The 12760-nt window shown below is 32.8% G+C and overlaps 2 protein-coding genes across 3 annotated transcripts; both read right to left on the minus strand.

Moving 5' to 3' along the window:
• Positions 1-1422: 1422 nt before the first annotated feature.
• LOC107426474 (endoglucanase 24) lies at positions 1423-5066 on the minus strand. The gene is made up of 4 exons (XM_016036674.4): positions 4264-5066; positions 2719-3018; positions 2442-2603; positions 1423-2319 (listed from the first exon to the last, which is right to left on the minus strand). Exons 1-4 carry the CDS (start codon positions 4690-4692, stop codon positions 1711-1713), a joined length of 1500 nt encoding a protein of 499 aa, XP_015892160.3. The 5' UTR covers positions 4693-5066; the 3' UTR covers positions 1423-1710.
• A 3664-nt stretch (positions 5067-8730) lies between these two features.
• Positions 8731-12278, minus strand: LOC107426696 (uncharacterized). 2 transcript variants are annotated; one of them, XM_048481193.2, is made up of 5 exons: positions 11903-12278; positions 10781-10962; positions 10368-10425; positions 9272-9344; positions 8731-9187 (listed from the first exon to the last, which is right to left on the minus strand). In XM_048481193.2, the coding sequence occupies exons 1-5, from the start codon at positions 12219-12221 to the stop codon at positions 9067-9069; spliced, it is 753 nt and encodes a 250-aa protein (XP_048337150.1). In that variant the 5' UTR covers positions 12222-12278; the 3' UTR covers positions 8731-9066. The 2 variants fall into 2 exon arrangements, with proteins under 2 accessions (XP_048337150.1, XP_015892425.1); XM_016036939.4 differs by having other exon boundaries at positions 10781-10950; positions 11903-12274.
• Between the last annotated feature and the right edge of the window lie 482 nt (positions 12279-12760).

Here is a 12760-nt window from a genome sequence, read left to right on the forward strand (position 1 = left end):
AAGAAAAAGAAAATTAAAAGTGTGCACTTAATTAATAGAATGGCATGTAATACGGATCCCTACGGTGCCGGACCTCATGGAACCAATTAATGTGGTTGGTGGCAACAGAGATAGTAGCTGATTTTAGGTGCAACATAAATTTTGGTAGCTCAAAAGTAAAATCAACCTTTAACTACTCCAAATATGTTGGTCGTTTTACATATTTCCTAATCATTAGTGTAACATGGGTCAAACTGTTTATCAAAATGGTAAATGATAGTTGAAAGATCGGTATAAATTTAATTTGTACAAGTGAATTTTGGAATAAAGAAATTTAACATAAATTAATAAAATATTATTATGTTAGTTAATAAATATTTTGATACTTCTAATATTATTTGGTAAATAATTTGATATTTTTAACATTATTGTATGTTATAACAATTTTATCCTTGAAGGTGCAAATGCAATTCCTTTTTTTGCCTTTTAAAAAGAGAGGAGCGGTAAGGGTATGCTAGACTGTTAGTTATTTTTGTTTTGTTTCATAAAATGTGCTCCTTTCGTTGTGATGGGTAAAATTGGAAAATAAATATAGAATTTCAAATAATTTATAAATAACAAAAAAATATAACAAAAATATATTGTATTAATTAACGACAAGAGAATGGATAAAATTAAAAATAAAAAGGAAAGGAACGGGAGATTGAAAAAAGATAATGTGTTTTATTCACCAAAAAAAGGGGGAAAAAAAAAGAAAAAGAAAAAGAAAAAAGAAAAAAACACAAAAAAGATAGTGTTTTGTTTTTGTCAAGATGCGATGTGACTAGAGTGGAGCATGTGCATCCAATAAACAGCATTTTACGGTTAGATACAAAATATCATAGTAATTTTTTAAGAATTAAAAACAACATTATATTTGCACAAATGTGGAATTAAGATGAAAATTTCATTCTTTTTTTTGGGAACCTTGAAAGCCACCGCCATTCTCTTTAACAAGGACAAGACCCGTGCCTTCACGAGGAGACCCAAGAGAATTTTCTCAAAGCGCATTAATTTAGGAGATCCATAATCTCCTAAATCAAAGACAAACATCCATTTTTGGATTTTATTAACGATTGTTTAATTTTGATGACCAAAACACACAAAAAAAGAAGAAAAAAAGAAAAAAATTGCATCATTAATGTGTTCTTCCATCTTTATTTATTTACTTCTAAATTGCCGAATCCCCTTAATTTGGGCTGCACGTGCAATATTTTGTCTAATGGATTAAAAATTTATCAAAATATATGTCATTTATTGGAAAAAAAAAAAATTTGTCATTGATGCTCTGCTATAAAAATCGAACATAATAACAAAAAGTATATATATATATATATCAATCAGCAAACTTATATAAACTTTAAACAAATCAACACAAACCCTTTAACCCAACATCGTCAATAATTCACACACAAACAACTGCTCTTTCATTATTTTTCTTGTATTAAAAAAAGAAAGTTACAACAAGCTTTTCGCAACTCCCAAAAACATTTTTTACCACAGTAATTCAAAACAATTAACAAGAATAAGCCTCTTCCCTCTTTGCCCAAGACGAGAGACTACAATTTTTTCTTTTTTTCTCCGTCCAGTAGGTTATTGGAATTTTTTTTTTTTGGGAAATATATATACAAAAATGAGGTGTATATCACTTTCAATTCTGTACCTTTTTTTTAAAAAAAAAATTTGGGGGTTCTAATTTGGGTTGGGATTAGCAACAAAATATGCAAGCACTCCAACAAACGGCGCATTAATATAAGTCGTAGGCTCGGACTTCCTAAAATCAACACGATCATCATCGTACACGTCATCTTCCCCAGGTCCACCCACAAGTGCTCCAACCAAAACATTGGGATTGGGACCCGTAGAGTTGAAATACACCGAGCCTTCTTTACAAGCAATGAACTGAGGGTGGTCTTTGATGGACGGCAAAGACGATCCACGGTGGTGGATTCTTTGCGGATAACGGTCACCGTACCCGACCATATAAGACAGGCCCATCGGGTTGTCGCCGAGGATATAATCCACCTGTTTCTTGGCCTGTTGACGGAGCCAGCTCGGCCCAACGTTTATGTTGCCACAGTTGAGAGACTGCGACGTTTTGGCTAAGTAATTGGCGTACACCAAGAGCAGGAACGTGATGGATGTCACGTGCTGGAGGTTGCTACCGCCGGGTTTGTAAATGAGACCTGCCGGTGTGTACTCGATGTGGGACGATGATGATTCGGGTATCAATGTGCACATGAAGCTGTCGGCTGATGCTTTGTAGGATTGGAGATCGTACATGTTGTTTTCTATTACTTCCTATTGCAAAAATTTAAAATTGAATTGTCTCCCAATTTTTAGCTCACCAAAATTAATATGTGACATTTTTAAAATTATACATAGTATAATAGTTTTTATATGTAGGAAAATATTAGACTGACCTTAGAGACCAAAACATTTAAGCCAGCATGCTTATTGTCCCAGCCAAATTCATTGATACTCTCTTCGGCGCCAAGAGTTTTGCCATTGTTTGTTATGTAATCGTGGAATGAACCATCCTGAGTAGCCCTCCTTAGCCAAGCTGCTCCCCATAGTAACTCGTCCTATAATGGCATTAAACACCAATTTAATTACAATATTTAGTGGTTTAATTATATGTCTAATTTTAATGATAAAGGTTTTTTTTTTTTTTTTTTTTTTTTTTTGGTCTTGGCTTGCCTGGTAACCATCAAAATCACAATAAAATGGGCAGACACCACTTCTGATATCCGAGTTGTCACTGTAAGCCCCTCTATAAGTATCCGCAAATTCAAAGGCCTTCACGGCGTTTCTTAATAAAGTATCCGAGTATCCCGGGTCCGACGACTTAAACGCCATCGATGCGGCTGCAAGTGCCGCTGCAGTCTCGCCGGCAACTTCTGAAGCCGGATTGGGTGCGTCCACGGCATATACGGTCCTGATTGTGTCCATATCTTCCGGTCTTTCCCAGCAATTGTGGTCTGCGTTTGGGTCACCAACCTGTGCCATGAAACCAAAAAAAATAAGCATAGATTAGTGGCGAAAATGTAAAATTGCTATTCATCAGAAACGACAAGTCATCTTGGATGAGTGACATTGAGCCACGTGGGGCCCATTCTTAACCCACTGGAGGAGGAGTATTTTATATATAATGGAGGGGGCTTATCTACAAGAGACAGACCGAGGGGGTTGATGAAGACAAGTTTCAAAGACCCATGCAAACTCACGGACTTTAAGGTGAAAAGCGGTATGGTCCACCCATGCATATGATTTGTTGATTAAGGGTACGAAATAGGAGACAGTAGGTTCACTCACTCTTATGGGGCTCCATTTTTTGACTCTAAAACATGATTTCTAAGTCTTCTTTTTTCTTTTTCTTTTTCTTTTTTTGTTTTTTTTTTAAATCTTAATTCTAAACTAAAGTTTCCATATATTAATAAATAAATAAAAGTAAGAGGAAAAATTTACAGGTATGTCACGGAAATGAGGTGGGTGACACTTATGACTTACTTACTATCTGCTATTTTATTGTTTAACCAAACAGAGATATATACAATAAGAGAAACGAGCAGTTGGTCTATGTTAACATCATTGCGACAACTCGGAAAAAGTAAAGAACATTTACTTTTTCAACCTTTTCTTAACAACCATATGATATGAGCAGTCAAATACTAATCGTATTTGATTAATTGTCACATATTATTCTGCGTATCTAAAAGGGGGGAAAAAAATTGAAATCCTTATGAAAGAAAGCATGGACAAGGGTATGAAATTTGAACATTATTTGAGAGAACAATAGCTTATTTGTTTTGACATGAAAATGCGGTAGTTGCAATGATTGTGTGTGTGACTATAAAATTGCATATATTTGGATAGGTAATATGGTTCTGAGGTGCATGTATGTGTAAAAAATGAAATAAAGAAGGGCAATTCTCAATCTTGTATTCGAAGACCAAATTAAGACTCAAAAAGCGATGAGAGTGAGCAGACAAACATATTGTCGGTGAAAAAAAAAAAAAAGAACAGTGCGTGGGCGGACCAAAAGAGTCAATACCCAATACCCAACAACGCTGTGAACAAATGCAGAGCGCAGAGAACCACATTTCCCATTTTATCCGATTGTGGGATTAGTTGAACTAAAAAGCCATTTAAAACACTCGCTCACCCATTAAACCCCACAACCAACCAATCCACACAAAAAGAAAAATTAATAAAACACACAATTGCATTATAATCTGTATATACCTGCACGAATATCCGATTTGGCTGAGCCACTGTCTTGAGCAAGTAATCGGTGGCCCAACGGATGGCCACCAGAGCATTCCTCAGCTCTCCGCCCGGCATCGAATCCCCGAACTCAATCACACTCCAAGCCAACATTGTCGTCGTGAAAGCCATCGGGAATCCGAACTTCACGTTGTCTCCGGCGTCGTAGTAACCGCCGGTCAAGTCCGTGTTGTAAGTCCAGCCGTCGCTGAGTCCTGAATTGGCACGCCAACTCAGCCGCTGGTCCTGCGGTAAGAACCCCGACCTCTGGCCTTCGAAAAACTGAATTGCCTTCGACAATGCGTCTCTGTAGTCATGGTCGGAGCTCGAAACGAAACCTGGGAGTTTGAGAATCACCACCACAGCGAATAAAGTGGCGCCAAGAAAATGAAGGGCACACAGTCTCATTTTCTATTTTTATTGTTTTGAAGATGTTTTGGGAGTGTTGTGTTTGAATTGGTTTGTTGGGTGCTTATAATAATTTACATATATATATATATATATATATAGTGGGAGGTGGTGTCACGGGGAAGAAAGAGAGGGAAAGAGGGGGTGGGGGATCGGAGAGTGCGTGCAAGCGCCGACAGTGAGTAGAAGTGTCAGTGAAGTCACATGCGATGGAGTAAAACGGGAAGAGGGCAAATGCTATACTTGTGTTTATGTTTTTGTGTGTGTGTGTGTGTTTTTGAGAGAGTGATGAGGCTTTTTTACTTTTGGGTTTTTTAATGGGTCCCTCTTGATGGATTTATTAGAGAGAAAAAGGATTGAGAGTGTGAAGGATGTTTTGTTCTAATTCTATATGTTTTTATATAAGCTTTAAAAAGTTTGTTTGAGGACTCTCTTTCTTTACCATTCACTATGCACTTAAAAATAGTGTGAGAACTAAGTTTTGTACTTGGAGCTTTTGGATGTTTGTATAATAGCCTTTTTTTGTTTTGTTCTGGCATTTAAGTTTGTTTTTTTTTAAAAAAAAAAATTATATTGGGGGCTTAAAGATTCTAATTATGAATTTTGTTCTTAAACAGTGGCTCATAAAACAGTGGTTTTGCCATTGGTTTAAACTCACTTTTTAATGAGATTGATTTAGAAGTAAGAGAAAATGTTTTATATGGCAATTAATGAAATGTTATAGTCAACACGTACGCATTTAAACGACCACAGATGCCTTAGAAAATGAGAGCTGCCCAACTAAAGCATAATAATTAGTATATATGGATCATAAATATATGTTTTAGTATTAATACGAACTCATTAAATTTTGTTCGTAAAGTCATTATGTGGGACTTATATTACTCTGTCATCGAATAAATGGATTTCAAGTCATTAAGGGGTAACCAAAATACAGGCAAACCGAACACGGCCTTAACAGAATGATTTTTTTTATTTTATGCATATGTAAGCATAAAATTATTATGCTAAAAATACTATCTAAAGCTAAAAATATAATATAATAAATCATAAAATAAGATAAGATTCTTATCTCCTTGCCTAAGGCAGCTCAACAAAGGCGGTGCTTTTTTGCGCTCGCTATTTGCCAACTGAGAAGAACTACATTTTTCTACAGCATGTGGAATACAATTAATTTGCACAAAGTTGGACTAGAAATTTAGTGGCGCTTGACAAAGAAGTAGGTTTGGCATTAGGTTCTATATATATATATATATATATATCTTTTGGAACGATAAAATTGCTTCATTGCAAAGTTATGGATATAATATCGTCACTGTATAAAGATATGAATTTCACGGCCTCGGAAAATTTTGAGGTTCTATAAACGGAAAGAGAGAGAATAAAGTGTGATTGTAGCTTTGTAATTTTGCTTATTTTTAGAAGATAAAGAGCATTTAAACATAAAAAGATCAAATTCATTATAATTTAATTAAACAACTACATATAAATATATCACATATTGGTTCGAAAGATCATATTAGCCAAAATAACACAAGTAAAAGAAATAAAGAAGTGGGTCATCGTGGTCTCCCATTTAAAAGTATGAGCCAAGGTCAGAAATGTTTATCCATTTATATATATATATATATATATTTGTATGTGAATTTAAATATATTTCTTTTAATATCGAAAATAGAGGAATTCGGATTATCATCCGAAACAATGTTGCTGTTACCATTCGAGTATTTTCATAGCAGACTTTTTTTTTAAATATAAAAAGTTAAAGCGTTAAATAAATTTATTGGCTGCGAGAATCTGTGCAAACTATAGCAGACATTTATTATTATTATTTTTTTGGGTAAACAAAAAAAATCAGACATTTATTTTGAATAATATATGATCACAGATATTGAAGGGGTGTTTTTTTTTTTTTTTTTTAATTATTTTTTTAATAAATTGAGGGGGTTTGCAAAATAGCATACATTTATTTTGATTAATATATATATATATATATATTATATGATGCCAGATTTTGAAGTGGCTTATAAAAATAGCATCCAAAAAAAATGGTCGGCTCTGAGCGAGAGTGAACGTAGGGCAGCTGACCTGCGGCCTGATAGCGATTCCTATAAAGCGGCCTTCACCGCCTGACCACATGTTTTTTTTTTTCCTTTTCAGGATAACTTCAATATATAATAAAGTTCTTGTTTCCTTTGTTCTTTTTAATAATTGACCACACACAATATGCTTCTTTATTTATCTCGCTACATACTTTAATTAAGGATTACTTAATTTGTCTATGAATCTATGACACTCTCTCTCTCTCTATATATATATATAAAAGAAATTTAAAAAATTATGAAAGATTTTATTTTCTTTTAAGATTAGAGCATAAATATTCAAATTCAGCATCATTCTGTTTGTATCATGCCCTTGTAATTGTATTTCCAAAGAGGATGAATTGGTCAATTTTGTCTTGTAATGCCATTCATTTTAGTCATATCGAACATATAATTAATTTGTACTTTAATTGATAAAAATCGATTTATTTTAGCTGCTTTTGTAACTCTATGCGCATCAGCCCGACGTTTTTATTTTATTTTTTTTTAACTTTGGATAAACTGTGCATCAACCCAACTGTATGTGTGGGTAGGTACTCTCTCTCTCTCTCTCTTTAACTGTATATGTAACTGTTAGGGGCCGATACTTTTTGGACAAGCAAGCACAGCTTTTTTAAGTTTCGGCAGGTGAAAAAAAAAAAAAAAAAAAAAAAGGGGGCATTGAGTGTGAATCTTTGCTCAATTTCATTGAAGGTACCTCGCTTTGCCTTAGTTACAAGTTAAGCTGTGCTTTCTGAGATTGATTTTTCCGGCAAGAAAACAATCCAATTTCAAGTTCCATAGTTACCAGATTGACATATGAATCTCTGAAGCTCTTTGACCAACAAGCATAGTTCATATTTCCACTTGGTTTCTCTCTCTCATTTTTTTTTTTTTTTTTAAAGATGTTTGGATAACAACAAAGTTAATAGAAATATGAAATTTTTTAAAAAGTTAAAAAAAAATTTTGAATGATTTTTAAAAAGAAAAATTTGTGAGATCTAATAAAAAATAAATCTCACAATATAAAAACTATTATAAAAAATTGATCATCTCAAATCAAATAATTATCATTCTAAACTTTTCTAAAACAATTAATTTTTATTTATTTTTTAAATACAATTTTATTATTTAATTTTAATACATAAATTTATTTAGTTACTAATAAATTCTATATTATCCTATTATTAACCAAACTTATAAAAAAAAATCTCAAAATATTTACTTTTGAAAAATTAAATTAAAAAAAATAATTCTCTTAAATCACTTTCATTTTCTTTAATACTTTTTTTTTTCTACCAAACAGGCCGAATCGTTCATAAGCATGTATAGAAGCTCTTTTGTTCCAAAGTCTTTAAGTTTGAGATTGTTTGGCAGTCAATTGGTCCAACGATGGAACAATTGGTTTTGCTCCAGTCTATATATAAACTGAAACATACTGGGCCGACCCATATTGTTTTCTTACTTTGTTGGACCTAGAAGTTTCCTCCAAAACATAAGCAGATTGAGATACATATGTAGAGTTGGTCAATTTTGGCCCATAATCAATATTTGTTTACTTTATTAAATGTCGATAAGAAATTACACTAATGCTAGCAATACACTATCTAGGGCTGATAAAAATAAAATTTTAATATATAGAATTTTGTATAATAAATTTTTTTGAAAAATTTTTTTTATTAAAAAACTAATAAATGTTTGGTTGTAAATAAAAAAACTACATTAAATATCCATTAAATTTTCATATAAAATAATTTTTTTTTAAGCTTTTCTAAAACAATTTAAAAAAATTTATTTTTTAATCAATAAATACTTATTGACTTTTGTCAAACACCTCTATTTTTTTTATAAAAAAACTTTTGACCCTCAAATAAAACTTTTAAGCCCCAAAAAAACTCTACCAAACAGGCCTTTAATAAAAGGTATTGAAGACTTATAATAATAATTACATTTGAAATTTCTTTTTGAAATTGAGAATAACATCTCATGTCATTGATTGAAAATTTATCAACTCAATAATTCCCTATTAAACATCAAGCATCCCATTTGATTTCGCTACAAAACAAATAAAACCATTACATAATGGAAACATAACAAGTGCATTTTGCTACAAAAATCAGTGAAAGATACCCTCCCTCTACCCATCAGTAGCTTTTATTACCTGATACAAGAAGAGAGAGCCATAGAAAACAGCTTGGTTAGAATTCACGAACCTACTGCAAAATGCCAACCCCTGGCACTGGCGCATTTTCTTTCTCTCTCAAGTATACACTGAAGCTGCTAACAACACTGTTCACTTCGGCCGCCTCCTGTATGGGTATAGAATGTCATCCAAACTCTCTTTCACATAGTTGCACACTCTGTTCACATTCCTAGCCACACCTGAAGCTACTAGGCCTGCATTCCTCTTAAACCTGCATATATGCAAGCATTAACTTCACTGAAATATGTAGATCTTCCAGTTCCTAATTTCCTTTCAAATAAGAATTCAGCCTTGCCTGTTTAGGTACTCATCTCCTGTTGGATGAGGAGGTTTATAGGTTCGAGGTTGAGGAAATGTTCGGACTTTTTCTAAAGAAAAAAACATATAGAATTGTGAGCTCCTGTACAAGTCTCATGATACAAGAAACCTCAAACACTTCTCAATTATCAGTATTCCAAAGTCCAAATGCATAGAATTGACTAAGAATGCATAAGCGACAGGCAGGCATATATATATCAAACAACAAATTCCTATGCAACCCCTGCAACTCTACATTTTCAAACAGAAATTTCTCCGTTAAATATGTGAAATAAGATAAATAACACTGCTTTCAAACACCACACAAAACTCTAAATTAAATTTCATTGGTCCCCTGAACAACAGAGCTTCCAGATTCCATGGATATCAGAAATTCTGAACATTGTCATGAAAACAACAAAAAAAAACATGATTGGCCATGTTACGGTTGAATTAACAGACAAGTAAGAATCTACTAAGATTTTATTTCATGAGTAGACTATAAAGGAAATGAAGACAGTTACCTAATACTTTCTCTCTAATATTGGATAGGTATACATGCGAGAGGAAGTAATGAAGACAGAAGATTATAGACAGGATTGGATAATTTAAAACGTAGTCAGTGAGCATGCTCGAAAGAATATAGGGACGGCTAGCAGAGGAATTACCAAATAATTTATAACTTAATGAATTCCATCGAACTACTAGTATTTCTGGTTGTTGAAATATTAAACATCATTTAATTTACTAAGTCAATTATATGGCCTTTTAAGCTACAACTGCATTTGCAGAATAGGAGTTCAAGGTGATCGACCAAACATCTTATCAGAAATTGAAAAACACAGAAGAGAAGAGCAATTCCTCCTAGATTCAAAGCAAGAGACAGAGCTATCAAGAAAATCAGATTAACATATGATCAAAGATTAATTGACATATCCAACAAAACAAATAAAGAAAAAGGCAATTCAAAGCAAGAATAAGTCTTCCTAGATTCAATGCAAGTGACGGAGAATCAAGAAAATCAGATTAACATATGATCAAAGATTAATTGACATCTCCAACCAACAAAAGGAAAAACAAAGCCATTCAATTACCTTCACTTTTATTAGCATGGGCAGCATCATGGTTTACAGGCCTTTTATCCAGCAATACCTGACAAAAACAGTTAGCAATGTCATGCTATGCAATCACTAGAAGACAACAGACCATGGATTATGACAATGAAAAAATTACAACTTCAATAGACTGGGAAAATAATGCTACTAGTTTTATAAATAATGCTGAAATCTGATTTAAAAGTCCCTTTGCACCAAAGTGGCAGCTTTCCTCCACATACATTTGGTTGAAAATAATAATATCAAGGCAAAACAGCATCAGATAGTTCGTTTATAATTCAGATATTTTTCCAGAAATATTTTAAGCAGTAGCCAAAAGCAAAACAAGACGTGAAGGACTTTTACATATAGGAAAGGGACTAAACATAAAATGAAATATCAGGATATTGCACCTCAAGACCAACACAAAATGGCAACTCCGCTTGTTTATTCTGTGGATCATTTGAAGAATCTTTCTTATTCAAGAATACCGAGTATCCTATGCAAGCATACTTGAAATCTGTAAGACTGCGGCCCTCTTTAGAAGCTTCCAGTTCAGTTTCCCCCACAATGTAGCTGGGAACTGGTAATGCACCTCAAAAATCAGCACATATTTTGTGTAAGCTTAAACAGGTACATTTATTGCTGGTAATTAAACAGATATGAATAAAACCATGGAATTATTGAAGAAGAAGATATACCCTCTACTACAACCATAGTGTACACCCACGACTACTAGATATCGCCATGGACATTTAATGATGGATACATGCTTGAACAATTATAAACCATTTGGCTTGTATAAGCTAATCCAGGTGGAGTTGCTCCAATATGTCCCCATATGACATATTAAATACATAAACCACAGAACTACTTAGATGTTAAATCCCATAGGCTCTCTAAATGGAACCAAAACTTTAAGAATTGGTATGTACAAATAAAACAACATATTAACAAAAATTTCACGGTCAAGACAGAGATATCTCCACGCACCATGTCAATATAGATTCAGTATCTGTTCAGAATCCACTGACTAATGTCTTCCGTAAATAGAAGAGATAAAAACCAAGACGAGACTATCAAATCATAACCTATTTCTATTAATTTGTGGACAGAGAGCTAATTCCCAGAAAAAAAATAAAAAATAAAAAAAGGATTCAGCAGCAGAAAGATTGAACAGTGTCTAAGCTAGAAAAGATTCCTACCTACCAAACAAATAATATAAAAAGCTTCCTTTTTTTTAGCTTCTTTTCGAAATTAATTCCGAAAATTAATAAATTCTCAACCAACAACAAAGTTGAAACCAATACACACGAATGAGAATGAAAACCAAAACCAACGATGAAAAAATATTCAATGACAGTTTTTTACTATTTTCTCTTTTACAAAAAAAGCAAACATTCAGATTCAATCCAACTCTGTAAAAAGTTACAATAAAAAATAAGAGGGAACGCTGAATAGGTACAGTTAACAATTAAAACACATGCTTAGAAAAATCATATTATCAATCTGTTAGATTTGGGTGGATAGCGAACCTTGTTGGAGGGTTCTAGAGAAGCCAACGCAGGTGGGGTTCTTGGACTTGGATTTCTGAATAGAGGAGTAATAGAGGCAACCCTTGCAGGACTTTCCCATGGATCCTCCTCCTCTGTTACTGCTCCGATTAGGATTAGTTGTAGGAGGATTAGGAATATTAGGATTAGGAAGAGGGTTCTGATTTTGGGTTTCACCGTCTGCGTTTTCTTTGCCTGTTTCCATGGTTTTACTTCCGCTATCAAATTCGATTTTCTGGTTAAAGCAGCCCTTTTGATTTCTTTGTTTTGTTGTTACCTTCTCTTCCACATTTTTGTTCATGCGGCTACTGCGGCACTGCCTTTGGTGAATTTTGCAGAATAATATTCCCTCTTTTATTAAAATAAAAAAGTTTATATATATTCCCTTTTTTATTTATTTATATTTACTTTCTTTTTTTCTTATAACGGTAAATATTTTTTTCCCTTTTTTAACACTAACAATATCATAAATTTTAATTCTACCAAAAAAAAAAAATCATAAATTTAAAGCTTATATATATATATATATATTATCAATTAGTTGTTGTTTGTATTTGTTTGGGTTAGTTAATCTTTTGTCTATTATTACACTCAACTTCATGAATTGCAAAACTACTTTTTATATACACAATAATGCAAGTGACAGCACATTAGTGTATCAAATTTATTTACCAAATAATTGAAATCTAGTTAATTAATTATTATTATATTAATATATTATTTACTGCATTATTTGGTCTAATAATATAAAATGACTGTAATTTTTAAAAATCTAGAGCAAATTAGAAGAAATAATAAAGCATAAAATAATATTTATCTTTGATAGATATTAGATACATA

This window comes from Ziziphus jujuba, chromosome 9 (genome assembly GCF_031755915.1).
Source record: "Ziziphus jujuba cultivar Dongzao chromosome 9, ASM3175591v1".
NCBI classification, from domain to species: domain Eukaryota; kingdom Viridiplantae; phylum Streptophyta; class Magnoliopsida; order Rosales; family Rhamnaceae; genus Ziziphus; species Ziziphus jujuba.

What these genes read in the sequence shown, in the direction of transcription:
- LOC107426474 (XM_016036674.4), bottom strand. Translation starts at nt 4,692, where the DNA reads ATGAGACTGTGTGCCCTTCATTTTCTTGGCGCCACTTTATTCGCTGTG. An exon ending in GTGATTTTGATGGTTACCAG is followed by an intron (nt 2,604 to 2,718) that starts GCAAGCCAAGAC and finishes ATGCCATTATAG; the next exon opens with GACGAGTTACTATGGGGAGC. An exon ending in TAAATGTTTTGGTCTCTAAG is followed by an intron (nt 2,320 to 2,441) that starts GTCAGTCTAATA and finishes TTTTTGCAATAG; the next exon opens with GAAGTAATAGAAAACAACAT.
- LOC107426696 (XM_048481193.2), bottom strand. Translation starts at nt 12,221, where the DNA reads ATGAACAAAAATGTGGAAGAGAAGGTAACAACAAAACAAAGAAATCAA. An exon ending in CATTTTGTGTTGGTCTTGAG is followed by an intron (nt 10,426 to 10,780) that starts GTGCAATATCCT and finishes TGTTTTTGTCAG; the next exon opens with GTATTGCTGGATAAAAGGCC. An exon ending in CCATGCTAATAAAAGTGAAG is followed by an intron (nt 9,345 to 10,367) that starts GTAATTGAATGG and finishes TTTTTTCTTTAG; the next exon opens with AAAAAGTCCGAACATTTCCT.